This window comes from Microchirus variegatus, assembly GCF_963457635.1.
Source record: "Microchirus variegatus genome assembly, chromosome: 5".
NCBI lineage: Eukaryota > Metazoa > Chordata > Actinopteri > Pleuronectiformes > Soleidae > Microchirus > Microchirus variegatus.
The window spans coordinates 27,801,154-27,820,897 of NC_139806.1; the positions used below are offsets into that span (position 1 = coordinate 27,801,154).

Genomic DNA, 19,744 nt, shown 5'->3' on the forward strand with positions numbered 1-19,744 from the left:
TGCAGTGTCCTCAGAAGAATAGCTGCATAAACCTGTATATGTGTATATAAAATCATTTTATTTTTTAGTTTCCTGCAGAGAAACGATGACATCACATTAAACTCCTCAGATAAATGCTTCCACCTGTAATTCAATAAAGATCCACAGACAAAGAGGATTACGGATCAACTCTGCCCCCTGTTGCTCAAACACACTCATTACAACATTTGTTCATTTATATATATATGAACAGCTGGTTTGTGGCTTCAACTATTGTTTTTGTAAAGAACAGATGTGAAATACTAACGACTAAATTGACCACCTTACATGTATGTCACTGTTCTACATTTAATTCACATCTTTACTTTTTAACACTTTTCTACTTCCAACAGGACATAACATTAAATAACCAGTGTTTTCAACTACTTTTATTCATTATTTTAAGTATATTTATATATATATTTTTTTTAGATTACTCTTTTATTAATTGTAGTTTGACTATGGAACGTATTTATTTTACTATTACCGACCAGTTAAACCTAATAACTCCAAACAAAATTGTTTGATTTATTCATCAAAAATAATAATCATCCTGTAGCGAATTAAAAAGTAAAATAAAAAGAATAAAAAAATAAAACGAAGCTGCAACACCACTTAAATCGTGTACAGATAAACACCATTATTAAGACATTCTGCCATTAAGAAGAGCATTTTCAAGTTTCAATGCAGAATTGTCATTTTACTTGAGTATTTTAATATTCTTCTTCACTTCTCTGGAGAACAGTTGTGAATTTCCTGAGATAACGTTTATGGTATGACTCAGGAATGCTAAATATTAAGTTCTCTGGTTTTTAACTAATAATATATAAAGACAAAGCAGACAAAAACAAACAAACAGTACAAACACGAGGATAATTGGCCAGGAATAGGTTTTATATAAAATTTGAACAGTGGATACAGAGGCGATATTATGTGTATAAAAAAATACATACAATAAAAGTAAAATAAATGAATCTTATCTTTTTTTCTATTTTGAGCAGATGTTCAAGTTAGCTGATGAAATGTAAAAGGCACTAAATGTACAACATTCCAGTTTTAAGGACGTTAAACAGCGGCCAAGGTCAGACAGAGATGAACGTAAAAATCAAACAAAAAAAAAAAATCACAGGGCATTCGTTGTCTTCGATACGCAAGACATAGTGCAGGTTTTTTTTCTTTTTACAACATAACACAAACAATTCTCAAATAACACACTTACTATTTACCATCGAAAAAACACTAAGTACGCACTTTAAGACTCACCGCAAGCGACGCGTTCGCTCCTTCCCCTGAATCACCGAGCGCTCGTTGGTGCGCTAGCTCGGGTTAAAAATCGGGGGGAAAAAACTGTCGATAATTTATAGTTTACATCACAATTTCTACAAACAACACTTAACACGAGCGGAGTGACCAGCGGTAACGTTTTTATCGGTATCATACAGGATCGTTTACGTATCCGGTGAAGGCGACAGAAGGGGAGACGCATGCTAGTTTGTTCAATTAACAGAAAAGAAAAACGTTAAAGAAAGAGAGAGCGAGAGGACACGAATAGAAGAAGACACAGTGCCTGCATGAGCGAGAGTCAGAGCCACAGTCGAGTCAAAATGAAAGTGAACGAACGCTTTCTTTAGTCGGAATGTTTACGAACAAAAACAGAAAGAGTGTTTGAGCCTCGACGCGGAGACAACGTGAATAAGTTAGAGCATAAATACAATGATTATTGTTTGTACAGAGAAAATGAGAGGAGAATAAAGGTCCAGCGCTGAAGATGTTTGTGACATTTATACACACAAGATGGCGCTAAAACCCCAGGTCTGGTACAAACCTTCATAGTCTCCGAAAGACGACGAGATTCACGATTTCTGAGCGTTTTAAATAGTATTTATTTATGTACAGTATTAGTCAGAAGGCTAATTTAAAAAAAATATGCTAACTCAACATTTCCTCTTGTCATCAACAGCTGTTCATCTACAGTATATCTATGCTAACATGCTAAATGCTAAGATGTGGAATTTAAAGGCGCTTGGTTGTGTTTTAGATTGTAAACTCCCACTGGGGGGCAGGTGTACTGTGTGAGCGTGGTCACACGACTTGTAAAAAATATATTTAACTCTTAACATTGTAGATTAACAAACATCGTGAATTCGGCGGAGATTTTGCAAAGATCGCAATAACAGTTTTAGCTGATTTATTATCTCATGCTAGCATGTTTATGAGGCACGTGTTGATCAAACTACAATGGAATTTTGATAATTTGTCAACTTAGGCACACGTTTTGTTTATAAATAACTTTTTTTGCCGTAACGTTATTGTACTTTTCTTCGCTGACGGACATTTCTGTCCCGATCGAAGACATTAAAGCTCCATTTCACGCACTGACTGTGCGTTCAGGAGCGTCGGCAGTCGCTATGGTTACAGACTTTTAGCTTATTGAGCACAGGAGTGTATAAAAATCCACTGAAGGCAGGTTTACGTAAGAGCTGCGACAAACACTAACTCAAATTTTCTGATATTTTCTGGAAAATAAAGAGATTAAATGGCGGCCCTCGTCTCTGACATTCACAAAGTTCTCCACTGTGGATTAAATATGGAAGTGTTTGACTGATGTTTTGGTTTAAAAGTGAATTTTCTGTTCGTACTGTTAACTAAATAAAGTTTAATTCAAGCCATTTTGAACGTAACGGAGTCTTCGCGCAGGCACTGTATCCGCTCAAAGTGTCCGGTGACAGAAATCGTTAAGACTGAAGAGCAGGAAACGCGCAGTACGCCGCCTGCAGGGGGCAGCGTTCCCTCCCGCAGCCACAGCACACCACACTGGAATGAGTTACAGTAAACAGCACGATATCTTACATGAGCTAAAAAAAATATATACACATACTGGTTTACTGCATTTATCGGAATCACAAGCTGAAGCTTTAAGACTTGGTCGCAACACAAACATTGTTCTCCTAATTAACCGTAATTAAACAAAAAAAAAAAAAAATACAAATTTGGCTTCTGAATGCTTTAACACAAAGTATAAAAAACAAAAATTTGGAATGTGTTTTAAAGCTTAAAAGCATGTGAACACAAGTGAAAGCTAACATGACGGTTGATATGAAGATATTTGGCCCATTAGTTTTAAAAGTAATTCAAAGAAAAGAGCATCATTTACATAATATGACGATGAAATAAAACGATGGATATTCTCATTATAACGACTGTTCTGTTAGTAAATTGCATGCAAGTAGTGTTACTGTTTCACCTCAGGTACACAGTTTATTTTCAACAAAAACTTTTTTGTCAGACTTCATTTGCCCTTTTAAAATTAAAATAAAAAAACAATAATAATAAAATAAAAAAATAAAAAGGGTTAGACACAAAGAGCAACTAAATTTCAAAATAAACATGTCGAGCTGAGGTGAAGCGCAGTAAAAGTAAAAGGCGGCAGTGTCTCGTTTTCATTTTCAACGGTACCATATCGACAGAGTTCACAGACGACTGAAGCGTTCACAGTAACACCAGGTCGCACACTGCTTTTACGCGTTTACGACGACGACGACGACGACGAGTACCATGGTTTGAAGCTGTTAACATTTACAACCTAAGCATGCAGAGTCACCGCGAGGCTATGATATCTGCCCCCGGATAAAATAACCAAAAAAAAAAACAAAGTCACTGTGAAACTGAAGTGAACTCCAGCTTCAGCTCAACTGTTGCACCAGCTGCGACTCGACTTTACTCACGCACTCTCCTGCGACCTGACTCTACGTGTTTGTTTACGTGGTTGGTTTACACGCTGTGAATGTCCGCGGTGTGATCCGTGTTCTCGAGTGTGTGCGTAAAAAAGAATATGTTTGATTGTCAGTTGTCAGAAATAGGGCTGCAACAATTAATCGATCCGTGATTGACGATTAAATTAGAAAAACACTCAATTACTTCGGCTTTTCCACTGTACATTTCCAACACGGCACGGCACTGCACGACTCTACGCAGTCCGGTATGGTTTTTCATGACTATAGTACCTACTCCAAGTGGGCGGAGTCATCGTAGCACGGCTGCGTGATACTGCCGCAACACAAATGCACAAACTAGTGACTTTTGGGTGGAACTGAATCAGGAGAATCAGTTCATTAAAAAGATTTAGAACGGTTCAGTTCTTCCTGCGTACGGCAGAAAAGTTGTGCAGTTACGAAACACACCAGACCCCTGTGTTAAACATTGAGATTTTAGACATTTTCCTTTGCTAAACGTTGGAGATCAAGGCATGTTTTCTCTGAATTTTAAGACTTTTTAACTCATCTGCAGTTCAGCATTGTTCGGCTTGATTCTTGTGCACGGACGTCGCGCTCACGACTCTTCCAGTGACGACACTGTCTGAACAGACAGTGGACCGGCAGTCTGTTCACGTCACATTTTAGTACCGGCTTGGAACTGTGTAGTGGAAAAACGCTGTTAATTATTGATTATTGATAAGAAGAAGCTAAAGGAAAACTCAAAACCATCAAACTGTATCAATAAGTTACATTTATATGCGGATTGTTTCCTCCACGCTGCCTTAATATCTTAAAGCGTGAAAGAGATTAGATTAGTTAATGACTATCGTATTAAATTGTTATAAAGATTTCAGCTTCTTAAATGTGAGTATTTTCTGTAACCAAACAACTCAACAGATCCATCAACAGAGACAATAACCGCTGGCTGCAGCCCTCATGACAACAACAACAAACATGAACGGCGTCCGCTCGGCTTTGGTCAGTTGTTACTACACGTCGTCAAAGGCAGAACAGGTTAGAAAGACAAAGAAGATAAGAGGGGATTTTTGTTCATATTTACAACAGTAGCACTTTGTTATTATTAATTACACTGACTAACATTTATAGCACCAACATGCGATACTTGGCATTGGGGAGGGTTTTGTTTGTTCTTCTGCCACCACCAAGATTTAGTCAGCGATGTCAATACAGAATGTTCATACACGCTACTTCACATGTGATAGGATACATTAGTGGTTTTCTCTCCCGTTTTGCTCTGGATAAAATGTCAGTTTCAACCAAAAAATGGTTTAATTATTGAAGAACGATTTGGTTTAAGTTCCTGTATATGACGAGGCGTGGAAATCAAAGTACGGCCTATAAGACATCTGAACGTCAAAACATGTGATCCTCTGTGAAACAGTGCCTAAACAAATGGTATTAGCTTGGAAAAGTCCTCATAAAAGACCAGAATTGAAGTTTATGAAACACAAGAATCTTCAAGCTGAAGATATAGAAGGTTATTTTGCATGAAAGAGACTCAGTCAGATCTGTCTTTTAAAGCAGAACTCTCATGTAACAGCTTCAGCGTCAAATAAGCTAGCGTGATAGCTTATTTGCTTGTTGCGCGGACTTTCCACGACCGATTTCCTCAAATTCAGGGACAGAATGTCCCGACACAGCTCCTTGTAACAGCGTCTTCGTCCATGACTTTTATTGACTGAGAGACAGTGGACAGTGTCCACAACGCCCGCCAGCAATTATGACTCTGTGTTTGTTCTCCGTAGGCCGAGTCTCGGGACATCAAGCAATGCAGGGTATGTAACAGTAGGTGGAGTCTTAACAAACAATTTACGCACTTTCAATGACCTATATGTCAACTTCGGTGCGATTTTCAAAATATTTCGATGATTTTTGGATACTTCAAGGCCCCGTGGGAACCCTGTTAAAACAAATGACGCTGCTTTTTAACAAATAAAGACAAAATGCGGCCAAAAGCAGAAGCTGATGTCATAATTATACGTCCGTCTATCACTTTTAGGCACTGTAACACTCTCAGGATGTCGTGTTTTCTCCGTCGGCTGTAGCTTTGATAGTGATCTGACTTCAGCTGGTGCAACAGCCCGGCAGAACCTGTTGTTCTTTTTTTTAAGCCCAAAGCTACAGTTATCAAAACAACATTGTTTAAGTTTCTTCTTTCTTTACATGGTGGAATGATAAATACAGTATATTGATGCTTATTTCAACTTTGATTCCTGTGTTGGAAACAACTTTTGGGCTGACGTGATTGTTGTAGTGTGTTTTTTTTTTAAGTCACGTAACAGCGTCATGCTTTCAGAGGATGAGAGATTTACAAAAAAGAAAACAAAAAACAAAAGAAACCGCACCGATTATGTCCCTGTTGAAATAATCCCTCCCTTCCCAAGAGCAGCTGATATAGAGGTCTGATACTTTACTGTTATTTTTTTTTCTGGTCTTTTTTTGTGTTGTTTTTCTTCCACGGTCCCCGGCTCCTCTTCAGTTTTTACGTATGTCAGCGTAGACCACAGGCTCCATCTTATGGAAGGAGTTTTTGCTGCCTGAGTGATCCAACTGTGCATATATCACCGGGCCCTGGGAGGGAAAAAACAGAGACGAGAGGAAATTCAATCAGTAAAAGACACATTTAGATGAAGACATTTCATTTTTTTATATGTTGGCAAACAAATTTAAGGTTAATTTAGTGTTGAATTAAAATGTGGGTTTTCCAGTTGATGAAATGAACAGTAAAATAAAAAGTGATGGTGTGAAATTAGATTATTAACTGATTAAATAATGTGTCTTGTTTGTGTTTACACTTTACAATTTGGTGAAGAGTCACCAAAGTGTTATGGTAATTCCATCTTAATTTAATAGTCATCAGCAAGTAATAGCTTAGAAATAACAACGGTCTCGTGGCCGTTTAATTTTTCCATCTAAAAGGCTTCCCCGATTGTTTTTAATTTAATTTTAATTTTAATTAAATTTTTATGTCTGCCTTCAAGCAATGCATATGCATTTTTTACCTGTTCCATTTAAAGCGATGATTGTATGACTGTCTGTTAAATACTGTTGATACTGTAAAGCCCTTATTGTAGATTGTAAATAAAGGTTATTGCAATACTAATACTAGTACTTCTATCATAAACAAAGTTTATCATAAACATAGGTGTTCATAAATGTGTCTTAAGACAATAACTCCTACACTTAAATGATGAAAAAACGTCTTATTTTCAAAGTAAAAGCTGGGGAATCAGCTTTTTCTCTGCAAAAATATATTCTCCCTGTGTTGTCTTTCTGTCCAGTAGGGGGCAACGGCTACAGCAAAACAAACCTGGCTACTCTTTAAAACACATTTGAAAATCTTATTAATTTAACTTTACTGTGACTATGATGATGTGATATTTATAAAATAACATAAGTGTATGGCATTAAAGGATTTCCAGTGTGTTTGGACATAAAATAAAGGCCACAAACACACAACACTCCCTCAGCAGCGGCAGCAGAAATGTGGATCAGTGGGTCCCCTCAGCTCATACCTGTAGTGGACCCAGGGGGACGGTGCTCTTGGAGCCCTCCAGACCAGACTCCACCTTCTTTCGCGCCTGCGGAGCCTGAGTGCTCATGCTTTCCAAGGTCGTACATCTAGTTTTAGAGGTTTTACCATTTTTTGCCACGATGTTGAGCGATCAGTGATGAAACACAGGGCGACACATATACGTAAAAAGGTGGTGGGGGGGGGGGGACAAGACAGAAAATGAAAGAAACAATGAGAGATGAGCACATGAAACAGAGAGCGCCAGCGTCTCACAGTCCACACAGACAGAGTGACACTTTATGGAAAGCAGTGACGGACTCAAGTCAAATATCATCAAACATCAAGCTACTGTACATTCCTAAGTGTCCTGAACCATTTCATTCAACAATTATACAGTGACTCTGACACTATGAACCACTCAGGGAATCAGAAATATTGATTTTTAAGGAACAAAATGATCTGAAAGACGAGATTCCACAGAGTGTCAAAGCTCAATCAGGTGAAAAAGAAATTCAGAGACGTAGCTCAAATTGAAAGAATCCACATGCAAATCACACTGCATATTATGTACATGCAGTACAGTCCAAATATTAGCCTCATTATTTGATCTACAAAGATTGCATTGGTTATTTAAACACAGAAAACAGGTTGTCGGTGCACTGCAACCACTTTTACAGTACTGTACACAACCGTAGAGGTGGTTCATGGAGATGAATTCACCTTGGGCTAAGTCAGTGGTTCACAAACTTTCACTAGAAAAAGATTGTTTTCATTTTGTGCCGTTCCCATGTACAGTCGGCTTCTCAGTGTCTGGGTGTCACATTTGGAGACGCTAGCTACACCATTCACTTCACTACACTAGGTGGCAATAGAGCTGAAAAAATTACTCAATTAATTGATTATTAATCAATTACTAAATTGATGGTCAATTATTTTGATAATTGACCTATTAAACTCAATTCTAAATGTGTCATTCTTTAAGCTGACGGTGCATAAATGAAGTCTCCATTTCACAGTGTTTTTCTCATGGTTTCAGCCATTTATGACAGCATCGATGCTACATTTGATCCAGTTTTCGATGTTAGCGGCAACACTAACTTCGTCCTCCATCAACCTGACCAATCACCTGCACAACAGGGAAACAGATGTTCACAAGGACCACAATAAGAACACAATATGTTGATGATTTCAAATGTGGTGGAGTGGCCATCACCCACCATCGTACTGGTGAAGCTGAGGATGATATATTTGTCTTTTTTTGGCTTGTTGTAGCCTGTGGTGTAAATTCATTTTATATTGTATGTTGACTTGCACAACAACATGCAGTTTATTTTTAACATCTTGGCCAAACCACACCCTTAAGTTTGGGAACCACCGAGCTGCACGATCTAAAATAAAAGGCTACTTTGTCCACCTCAGCACATTTCTGTCGTCTAAACATGAGTCATCAAAAAAAAACAAAGAATGCTGATGATGTGTGTGTGTGTGTGTGTGTTAGTTTGCAGATGAAGAAGACAGTGATTAGTCTGTGGGATGTTAGTGGTAAAAGATGACGGACACCAGCGTGTTAATGAGACACAAAGCGATGATGCTGCAGTGTTAGTTGTGTTAACGACACGTGTGTGTGTGTGTGTGTGGTGTTGATGATGATGGTGGTGGAGGCATCAGTGCAAACACCAGTGATCGCTGGCTCTCTCAGTGGCATCTCCTCTACTGTGTCACTCAGGATGTAACTCAGGCACATATATATACAGTAGAACTATAACTCTAGTGTTTTTTCCACAAATGTGTTAATAATTAGTCAAGTTTTTTTTTGTCTATGGCTACAGACGGAGAGTGGACCCAGCACCCATGCAGACAGAGTTAGGCAAGTGTTACTGTTTGATGATTAAAAACGCCATAAATGATTCAAAGCGACAGGAAAACACAGTTACTTTAGCACATTCACTTGCTAAATACTGAATTTACAGATAAACATGCTTGTTGAAACAGCTAATAATCATCAGTATTTGTAGGTTACTTTATTGTATAGCGTTTAAGAAAACCAGTTCACTGTATGTTCGATTGAGGCAGATTAAATAAAAAGTCTGCAACATTAGGGATCCGTTGTCATTGACAGGACGACACTCACCCTTCGTAGTCGTGGCGGTTGTGAAGCACCTTCATGACGACGCAGGCGCCCACGGCGATGAGGATGAGCAGGAACAGCGACCCACAGACGGCCGCGATGATCACTGTGGTGTTGCTCTGAGGGAGAGACTCTGTGAAGGAAAAACAAGAGTGACAACGCGGCCGAGGTAAGTTTGTGGACTTGGAGAAAACAGGAGCGACGGCTCTTGTACAGCATGTTTGCATTTTTGTACTTTATTTATCCCCTCAGCGAAATTCCTTCTCTGCACTGAACCAATCCTCTACTAGAAACCTAGCAGGGACAGTTAGGGCTGCAATGATTTAATGATTATGAATTAGTTTTTTAAAGAAGGTCTCTCATTATTTTACCATCCTAAATGTTCAACAAACAAAATGTCTGTGAGAAAATGGTGATGTGAGGATTTCTGTGCTTAAATGGACTGAGGTTGGGGTGAAAGTCAAACTAAAAGTGTGTTTTCACAGAGTTGTTGCTGATAACAACTAATCAGGAAAGGAATTCATTTGTTTTCTAACATAAACATGAAAAAAAAAACACCCTAAATCAGTGATATCTCTCAAAATATAAAGCCATTTTAACACATATTTTAATACATGTAGAATTCCTGTCTCAATAAGAAGTATCTATTAAATAACTGAATTTCATTGTATTTATTTATTGTATTTTGCATTTTATTCCAGCTATTTTATTTATTTTCCCTTTTTTCTTGTTTTAGGGTTTGAGAGTATTCAAGTATTTTTTTTTTTAATGTATAGGTTGTAGTTTCATCCAACTATAGTTAACTGAACTTTACCGAATGAATAAAGGGGGGAATAGGGATTTATATGGGGTGGGAACGGAGGAGAGGTTTTTGGCAAACTTCTGCAAACAAGAACAAAACAACACAATATTGATGCCAAGCATATGCTGCTCTACAGCTGCCAAGCATTATGGGTAATGGCCTGTAAATACCATTATATATGTTATTAATATACAAACTGAATGCGATATATAAAATAAAATGTACTTTAAAAAAAAAAAATATTTTCCATGAAATACTTTTACATGTACAATTAACGTACAAGTATATTTTAAACAAAAACTTCAAAACAAAAATTTAAATTGACTTCACACCAGTATAACTCTGCCTCTGGTGTTTCCTCACTAGCAAACTGCTGAGATAGCGTTTCCTTAAGTCTTTTTATGTGTAGTGTTGTTGTTTTTTAACAGATAAAAAAAACATGCTTTGCCAAGTGATTTAGAAAGTATCCTAAAAGCATGACGTACAACTTTAAGTTGAAGGTCATGCACGAGTCATCCTGCCCCTAAATTATAACCCAGAGCAGGGCGTGTCAGCGATACCTGAACATCTGTCTGTAAACAAAAGTGCGCTGTGTTTTGGAAAAATACCAACGAAAATTCTTTGTCAGAGAGAAGAGAGAGAAGAAAAAAATCCCTGAGATGAAGTCAAACAGATAAACAATGTGCCTAACGTCGTCTGCTTTTCTACGCTCAAACACTTGATGCAGGGTGAAGCTGCTGCTGCTGAAGCAGAAGATAACAAGCCGTCACATGCAGCCGTAGGTTTGTACAACTGACAACAAACAACAAGAATGTACCTGTGTGAACTGCTGTTATATTCTGTATTCTGAACAGTGAACTTGGGAGTTATTTCACTGCCAGCTGAGCGAGCTGATGACGCATTTGACCTGTCACCATCAGCTGTGGGTTCATTTTTCATCACCAAACACCGGTGTCAAACTTAACAATTCAAGGCTTTTTAATTGGATTTACTATAAACAAATAAAGAAATTATTAAGAGTGTTCAGAATCACAAAAATAAAGTTCTGTGACAGAAACAAAACAGAGGCACACATACGCAGTACGCAGTAAGCTGGTTATTTGTAGCGCTGCTCGTTTCCTTTAATAAACAGACCGCTCCAGTTTGACTGTAGACACGCTAACAGCGCTAACAGCGCTAACTGATCTAACGAACTCCAGTGCCATGGCACGTAAACATGGCATCACGCGCTCGTCTTCTTCCTGTCAGTCGTCATGGAAATGAGTTATTTTATTATAAAAGCTAAGCAAATACTTACTCAGGGACACTGGGATTCCAGAACTAGTGTGCACCTACATTAAATACACTTACTTTTGGCCCCTGACACACTATCAAGTTTTCGCTCTCGGACACAGCTGTGGATTAACGTGTCAAACTTCACGAGCGATTTAAAATAAGTGCGGGTGAATTATAACGATGACAAAGCAAATATTATTCATGCTGTTGTGTCATGCTTGTTTCATAATTTCATGGTTTTATACATGATTGATCCTTCAGATTATGACGAGAATGTGTTTTTAATCCATCACAGTTTTGTGTAGTGGTAGTTATTTGAATATACAAGCTAAAGAAATAATTAAGATCCCAGAACTTGCTTGCATCTAAATTAAATACATCACAATAGGTGTTGACCTCCTTTAGGCCCCTGACACACCATCACGTTTAAATGTTGGCTCTCTAACACAGCTGTGGATTCACTTTTAATAACCAAACACCATGGATAAAGACAGCAAAAATGACTTTAGGTACGTCCCACGTGAGCAAAAATCTATTATACGTTTAAACCTTCAACAGACTGGAAATCTGATGATTCATGTTAAGAGATGCTTCGAGTCACAAACACACATAATTAAAAGATGCACCTTGATTTAACCCAGGTTTTCATTAGTCTAAAGTGGTGCTAACCCTCCCGCTGAGTCCAAACCGACTTAAATGATTAAACATGTCAGTAACCAAAGGCCAAGCTGACAGGAAAACATTCACTCTTTACCTGGAAAGAGGAAACAGACTCACACAACTCTATACTGACACCCAGTCAGTCAGCTATGTGTGTGTTCATGCAGGACAGAGACAGGTATTAGATATCATTCAGTGTGCATTTGTTTCTTTATCTTCGCTTTAGTGAAGCGTGGTTTTGTGAGACAGTGACTCATAGCCTCCTGTGTCAAGAAGCAGCAGGGAAAACACAAGAATCCACGTCAGATTAAGTGTACGCTGCTGATTACCTTGCTGTTTTCCAACTGGAAACCATTCTGTCCTCCAAAACCAAAGTCCACAGGGAAATTCAGCTATTTTAGGTCACAGGACACAGGAGTTTGTGGTCCACTGCTGCTAATATCAGCAACTTATATCAGTCTTATTAAAGGAACTCTAAATGAGGTTTTTCGCTCGTTTCGCTATGGACTTTGGTGCCGCAAACTTAAGTTCCCGGTAGCTAAACGCTGTCAAACAGTGAAACAAAGCAGTGAACATAGTCTTGAGACAGCATTCACTTCAGCCAACATGGATTTTATGAGTGGAGTCTTCTGTTAAGTGGATAATATTTGTTTTGCCTCCTTCCTGCTGCTTCTTCTTCTCAGCACAGGAAGCCAGCAAAGCATTGTCAGCTGTATGTATAATAAATACATTAAATATATCTAAGTGCCTCTTATAATATACTTCCCACACACTAAGCGAGTGTTTTGTGTTGTCCTTTTTGTGTTTCTGATGTTATTTGATTCTCAATCTCAAACTGACTCAAATTGACAATAAAAGAAGAAATGAATAGATCTCACCTTTCAGAACAACCCTGAGTTCCGTTCGAGCCGGAGTTCCTGTCACATCCGGTGGGTTCTTCACGTCGCAGAAGAAGGTCCCGTTGTCGCTGAACTGAGCCGGACTCAGCTGTATGGAGACGTCCCGTTTATTGACGTCGCCGATGAACTGCACCCTTTCTTTGAACATGTTCTGTGCCGGGAATCCTGTCCCGTGTACAAAGTAGAAGATCTGGAAGAGAGCGTGAAGGAAAGTCAGGTGTGCTGTCAATTCAAAGCATGAAGCTTTACATTTATTCTCTTTTGTTTTCGTGCTGTGACACATCTGTGGAAAGGGCCTGAAGCTGTGAAACCAAGAACTAAACTGTAATCAAGCTCCACTCTATATGAGCAACACTGAAATGCTTCCAACTACTTAGAAAAGCTGGGCTAAGCAACATATTTCAGTTATTACTGACTCCATAATAATCAGCATAACGTAAATAACACAATCTGAAAGAGAGAACTCCAGTTCTGCTCCTCCTCCTGAAAATCTGAGGGAAACCAATCACAGGCCAGATCAGACACACAGCACCGCTCGCTACCCTCATGTGGAGGATAAAGAGCTAGAAGATGGATGTATGGATACCTGAAAGCAGAGAAATAGAGCTTTGCACCCCATATACTTGTCATTAGAGTTGTTTTTTTAAGGAAAATGAGAATGATGATGTAAAATTTAAATTTCTGTGCTAAAAAAAAGTGATACCTTGTGTCTCAAAAGTCAAATATTGCCACACAAAAGTTTTGCAATATTTCACAATATTGATGTTTCTCCCCGACCCCTAATCAGAATGCTTTTTTCCTCAGTCACAGCAAAACTTTAACACGGAGAAAATCTGATTATAACGGCTGGTTTTTCATTTTCTGCGCACAAATATTAGAGCTGCAACCAACGATAATTTTTATAATCGATATATGATGATTCATTTCATGATTAATTGTTTGGTCCAATAAACCAGAAAAATTTTCACATTGAAGAAGATAAAACAATCAGAAATTGTGTTTTAATCGTGAAGAAAGCTTCAAACGGATTTATGGATGATCAAAACTAGTAGTAATCGATCAGTAATCGTTTCAGCTGTAAAAAATATATCATATCTTCTTCTTCTTTGTCGTGATGGATCAGCACAGAGCTGCTACACACACACACACACACACACACACACACACACACACACACACACACACACACACACACACACACACACACACACACACACACACACACACACACACACACACACACACACACACACACACACACACACACACACAGTTAAAAATAAAAGCATCAGATCAAACGCCAACATGGATGGCTCAGGTTCATACTGTACGTATGTGGAGGGAGGAGAGTTTTTTTGTGCGGCCAAGAAAAAGAGAGAAAAAAAAAGAACTGTGGCTTTGTGTCAGCAGCTGTGTACACACACGTACGTACACACACACGTACACGTACACACACACGTACACGTACACGTACACGTACACGTACACGTACACACACACACACGTACACGTACACACACAGACAGAAGTGAAAGGGAAGTGATTTCAATTGTAATAATTTTTTTCCCACAGTCTGAGGATGACTCCACTCAGCAGAGTCCATCAAAACCACTTTCAACAGGAAGGATGAGAGTGAGAGTGAAACTAAACCACCACTGATTACGAAATTAACTGTCCACTATTTTGAGGATCGATGAGCCGCTGGATGTGAATATTTCTTGGTTTCTCTGCTCCGTACAACAAAGAAATCGTGAAAACGGAATCATTTTGGTTGGTGGACGACGTAAACAAGCGCTTTGAGAACATCGTCATTTCCAGGTTCGATCAGATTAATGCAGGATAACAAAAATAATCCTTTTGCTGACAGAGCTGCTCTGGCTTGAGTGACACTCGACTCCACTTCCAAGTGCTTTGTGTGTTTTTTTAGACCAAACATTTTTTGAGATGACTAATAACTGTATCACTGGAGCAAACACGAGGGAGGGAAAACAGACAGACTTCCCAGAAAGATTTCCCAAAGCTGCTGGTAAAACAGGTGACTGCTCGTTTCACCAGGAAGCTCTCGGAGAATAAAAAGCAGAACACAATTCGTACAGACATGAGCATTTACATACATTTTAGTGATGAATTTCACACCTGGACAACATAAAAACAGCTGAACCTCTTCTCCTCTTCAATGTTATTTTATCGAGAGGTCGACCGATAAGGGTTTTTGCTATAGAATCTTATAAATCAGGGCAGCTGACGGCTGATAACATTTGCCTCAGCAGATCATCTGCCACCATCTTGTCCTCTCCCTTGTGTCCCCAACTGTCGTCGTGTGCTCCTTCACAACATCCATGAACCTTCTCTTTGGACTTCCTCTTGTTCCTCCTGCCCGGCAGCTCCATCTTCAACATTCTTTGTCCAATATAACCAGTATTCCTCCACTGTACGTGACCAAACCACCATCAACATTGCCTCTCCTACTTTATTTCCAAAAAAACATTCAAATTTAGCTGTCCCTGGTCTGTCCATCCTGGTCCAGCATCTTCAGCTCTACCTCTGCCGTGTTCCGCCGTGTTCTTTGGTCTAAACACGGCTCTGAATCAGATGTTATTACTGATTTTATAAGCTTGATAGGCCACGTGTTGATCGTGTATGTGTGTTCTGACACGACTATTCTGCAAAATTAAAAACCCTACGGCTATGTCATTATGTTTGCAGACGCACCCAGCTTCAGTGATCCAAACAAACAGTAAAGGAGTCAATTCTGTGAATGGAACGTAAGCCACGTCCTTCAATCATCCCAATTAAATCGAGCAGGCTTTGCTCTTCAGCACAAGTGTTTCAGATGAATGAATCACTGCCAGTACGTTCTGGAATAATCGCCGGTTTCACACAGTAATTGATTGGGCAGAAAATAAGTAGTTTTGCTTGCCTTGAGTAGGTTACCCAAATAAATACAGCAGAAGTAGGATATAATTGAAACATTCTAAGAGGAGAAAGAAGAGAAGAACCACAACAAGGACAAGGAGAGGGAGAAGACCACCAACGACAACAGCAACAAGAAAAACAGTAAGAAGAAGACAAATAAGAACATTGAGAACAAGGAGAAGAGGAACACCAACAACAAGGACAAAGATGAAGTTGAAGAAAACCCAAGAAGAACAAGGATGAGAAGAACTAAATAAGAACAAGAAGAAAAAGGAGAAGAAAAACAAATAGAAGGAAATCAAGAAGAAAAACAAGAAGGAGAACAAGGACGAGAAGAACAAAAGAGCAAGAAGGAAAGACCTGTAACAACAACAAGGCACTAATGCAGCATCGTGGATGTCAACAGCAGTCAAACGAGAAAAGAACAGAAATAAAAACAGAAATAAAAAGTGCTGAATATTTAAAGTAAAACGAAACTATTATCTCTCAAACACATGCTCAGCAGCAAAAAAGAAAAAACCTTTATCTCCAAAGTGTTCCAAAAGTTGAGGTTTTTCCTCTCCATGCGTCTGTGCAGATAAAAAACCCACAATCACAGGAAAACTTCCTGTGACTGTGGGAAATCTTCCGTCCAGGATGTGAGCGGCCGGGGACTGACTTACCACGTACGGTGCTTTGAAGAACTGGTGGTCGGGCTGACTAGACTGAAAGCTCCAGGTCACCGAGGTGGAGCTGCTGACCACTTCGCTGGACTTGAAGGTGCAGCGGAGGACACCCGTGGTGCCGTTCTGCATCACCACCTCGCCGTCGGCATAGATGTCGATCGCAGACGTGGGGTTTGTCACTGGAATTGAAACAAGTGTCATGGTGGAACACAACATAACTGTAAATAAGGCCTTACTATAGCAGCACTTGCACGACAACAGCACAGGTAGAGGAGCTGCCTCTTGTGAAATATGATCCAGTTTGGAAAACAGCTTAACGTGCAGGGGTCAACAACCACAAACACAGCACACCAACAGCTTTAGAGCCAAAGTGAAACCACAACTTTGTGTGGCTTTTGTTGCACAAGTCAAACAAACTCCTTCCTAATCCCCACTGACATGTGTAACTAACTTGAATATGATCTATTACGAGCCTCGTCTGAAACTGAGCAGTCATATTTATGGGCTAGATGAAGCCAGATTACAATGATGATATAAATGATAAAAAATACATGTGCTTGTGTGCTCTGGTCTTGAAAGAAGGAAAATAAAACCCAGGAGACAGCTGAAATAAATGATGAATGAGTGACAGAAGCTAGAGGAACCAGAGGAAAGTCCAAATGTAAAATGAGCTTGATTTGGTGGGAGGCACAGGTGGGCTACAGGATGAATTACAGGTATTAGCATTTTTTGCAAGTATTCAAAGTTGTGCTCCACATACTGTGACATTTCATCGCAAAAAAACTGTCGCATTTTTGGTCAAACTGGTTATAAAAATTACCAAAAAAAGCATTAAAATGGCTTAAGATGCGACTTCGTTTCAGACAGATAGAGGTAGATGTGGGTTGAAAACAACAACAACAACAACAGCTTTGATTTGTAATAAAACAGCTGTTACTCTTTCATTGATGTGCACATTCATGCTGTTTTCAATTCTGTGTGTTCTCTATGTCGCTCTATGCCCTTTGGGTTTAATTTAGTCGAATATGACTGAGATTTCAAATAAAAATAGTGCTACAGTGACCAGTGGTGACATTTATTCCATAGTATGAAAACAGGAGGAAGTGTCCGTCAGTCATTTCCTCCAGGCAGATGTGGGCACAAAACCAACAGAATAGTCCACTTCTCCTAGCATCAGGATATTAGTAAGCATTATTTAAAAAATGGCAAAATTGCATTATTTTAGCACAGTCTCAGACAGGTCTGTTTATGGGAACTGTCTGCAGATGCTGGTTTTAAACACACTGTGAGAAATCCTTGAAGACAAGATAAGATGTTAATTTTATAGCTCATCCTCGGGTGGTTCAGTGGTAAAAACACACTGTATACTGTGTTTAAGGTGAAGCTATAACGTCAGTGGCAGCAGAAGTTACACCAAGTTAAAAACACGAAGCCATTTTATGCTAGTTGTCAAAACAGCTAATGTACTTTCCTTTAAAGAACAAATCTGAATTAATTAGCGTTTTTTTTGCATGTGCTGCACATGTGAGTGCACGATGTTACATTATATAATGTGAGTCACGACAGCGATAGATAATGAGGAGATGATATGTTATCTGCTTTTTTGGCTTTGAAGCTAAGCTAACCAAGGTCGGAAGTGTGGCTGGCTACCTACAGAGCTGATGCGTTGGCACTGTTAACAAACCACAGTGTGTGTGTAAATGAAATACAGTCGCTGTTGACTCATGATGATGAAATAGTATTGTGTCGATTGGTGTGAATAGTGTTAGCCTGGTGTTGTTGTCACTTCAGAAAGCGACTATCCCACCCACGTGACGTGAAACGATTCCCTTGTCGAAAATATGACAATTTAAGGTAAAATCTGGTGTCGACGAAAGCAGTTACGTCGTGGTACATATTGGGAAAGATGTCATAGTTTAATAGACAATTCTCTTCAATTCGGCATTCACCAAAAACTGTCAGTGATCCACAGTACAGCTCACCGAACGTATCCCTGACTGAAAGTCTGACACTTAAACGCCCATTCGTGTATCGTCGGAAATAGCTGCATGATAGCACATGTGAATAGAATTCCAACATGACTACATGATCATAGCTTCGGCATTCATTCAACACACCCTTTAATCGACAGAGCAACGACCAAACGAATCCCTTACTGGAAATCTGACATTTCGACGTGGGTTTGCGTGTCGTCGGATATATAGCGCATATTGCAGGATAGCGCATATTTAGATGGGTTTTCTTAATCCCCAAATGTTGTTCTTAAAATCGGCATTGCTAAAACACAGTCAGTGATTCACAGTGGAACCAAATATTAACGTGTATCCCTTCAACGGTTAGACCAACAATCCGTCCCAACGGAACGGCGATCAAAGCCACCACCAAATCTGACTCGGATTTTACTAAATTTAATGACTTCTCTCTTTAAATGTTATATCACTGCGTGTGTACGAACGGGGTCTTGCGTAACGTTCGAGGTTAAAGGGAGGCGTTCGTTCGGCGCAATTAGCCCCCACTGTTTCGACATGTATTGCCGAGATTATGGACAGATGTTCGGGGTGTTGTTTGGTGTCTCCCTTACATGAGATGCTAGACAACATCGCTAGCAAGCTAACCTGATGTCCCACCTAAAATAATGCGCTCAAAACGAGGCATTTATTTGAAAGAAATGAACCCACTGTGGGCTTCAACACTCACCTAATACAATACATAGCGTAAATCCAGTCAGTAATAGACGCTTGCAGACGTTATTCGGCCGTTTTGGCTCCATTGTGTTGTTGTAAACAGGAGTAGTTCCTCTGCTTTTTTTCCACCCTCAGTCCGAGTCGTTTCTTCTTCGCGGAAAGTCTCAGCGGCGGCGTCACAGTTCTGACTCACCTGCCCCCTACAGGTTCTCCAGCGCTATGACAGCCTGCACATGCAGCTGATGAAGTGATTTAATGGGCTTTGTTTTTCATCAAATAAAATGATCTACATTTAATTAAAACAAGCTTTTATGTAAAAGGTAAAAATCTGGACATTAGTAAATCACATTTTTTCAAATAGTTTGCATAAAGGGGGTTAGAAAAGGAAACAAGTGTTTGTTGTTTCG

At 39.3% G+C, this 19,744-nt stretch overlaps 1 protein-coding gene across 1 annotated transcript; it reads right to left on the reverse strand.

Annotated features, from left to right (window-relative positions):
* Positions 1 to 6,237: 6,237 nt before the first annotated feature.
* On the reverse strand, positions 6,238 to 19,450 carry mpzl1l (myelin protein zero-like 1 like). Its single transcript, XM_083889984.1, has 6 exons — positions 19,351 to 19,450; positions 16,651 to 16,832; positions 13,052 to 13,262; positions 9,440 to 9,569; positions 7,310 to 7,415; positions 6,238 to 6,365 (listed from the first exon to the last, which is right to left on the reverse strand). Exons 1-6 carry the CDS (start codon positions 19,421 to 19,423, stop codon positions 6,270 to 6,272), a joined length of 798 nt encoding a protein of 265 aa, XP_083746110.1. The 5' UTR covers positions 19,424 to 19,450; the 3' UTR covers positions 6,238 to 6,269.
* Positions 19,451 to 19,744: the final 294 nt, after the last annotated feature.

What these genes read in the sequence shown, in the direction of transcription:
- mpzl1l (XM_083889984.1), bottom strand. Translation starts at nt 19,423, where the DNA reads ATGGAGCCAAAACGGCCGAATAACGTCTGCAAGCGTCTATTACTGACT. An exon ending in TACGCTATGTATTGTATTAG is followed by an intron (nt 16,833 to 19,350) that starts GTGAGTGTTGAA and finishes TTTCAATTCCAG; the next exon opens with TGACAAACCCCACGTCTGCG. An exon ending in TCTTCAAAGCACCGTACGTG is followed by an intron (nt 13,263 to 16,650) that starts GTAAGTCAGTCC and finishes GCTCTCTTCCAG; the next exon opens with ATCTTCTACTTTGTACACGG.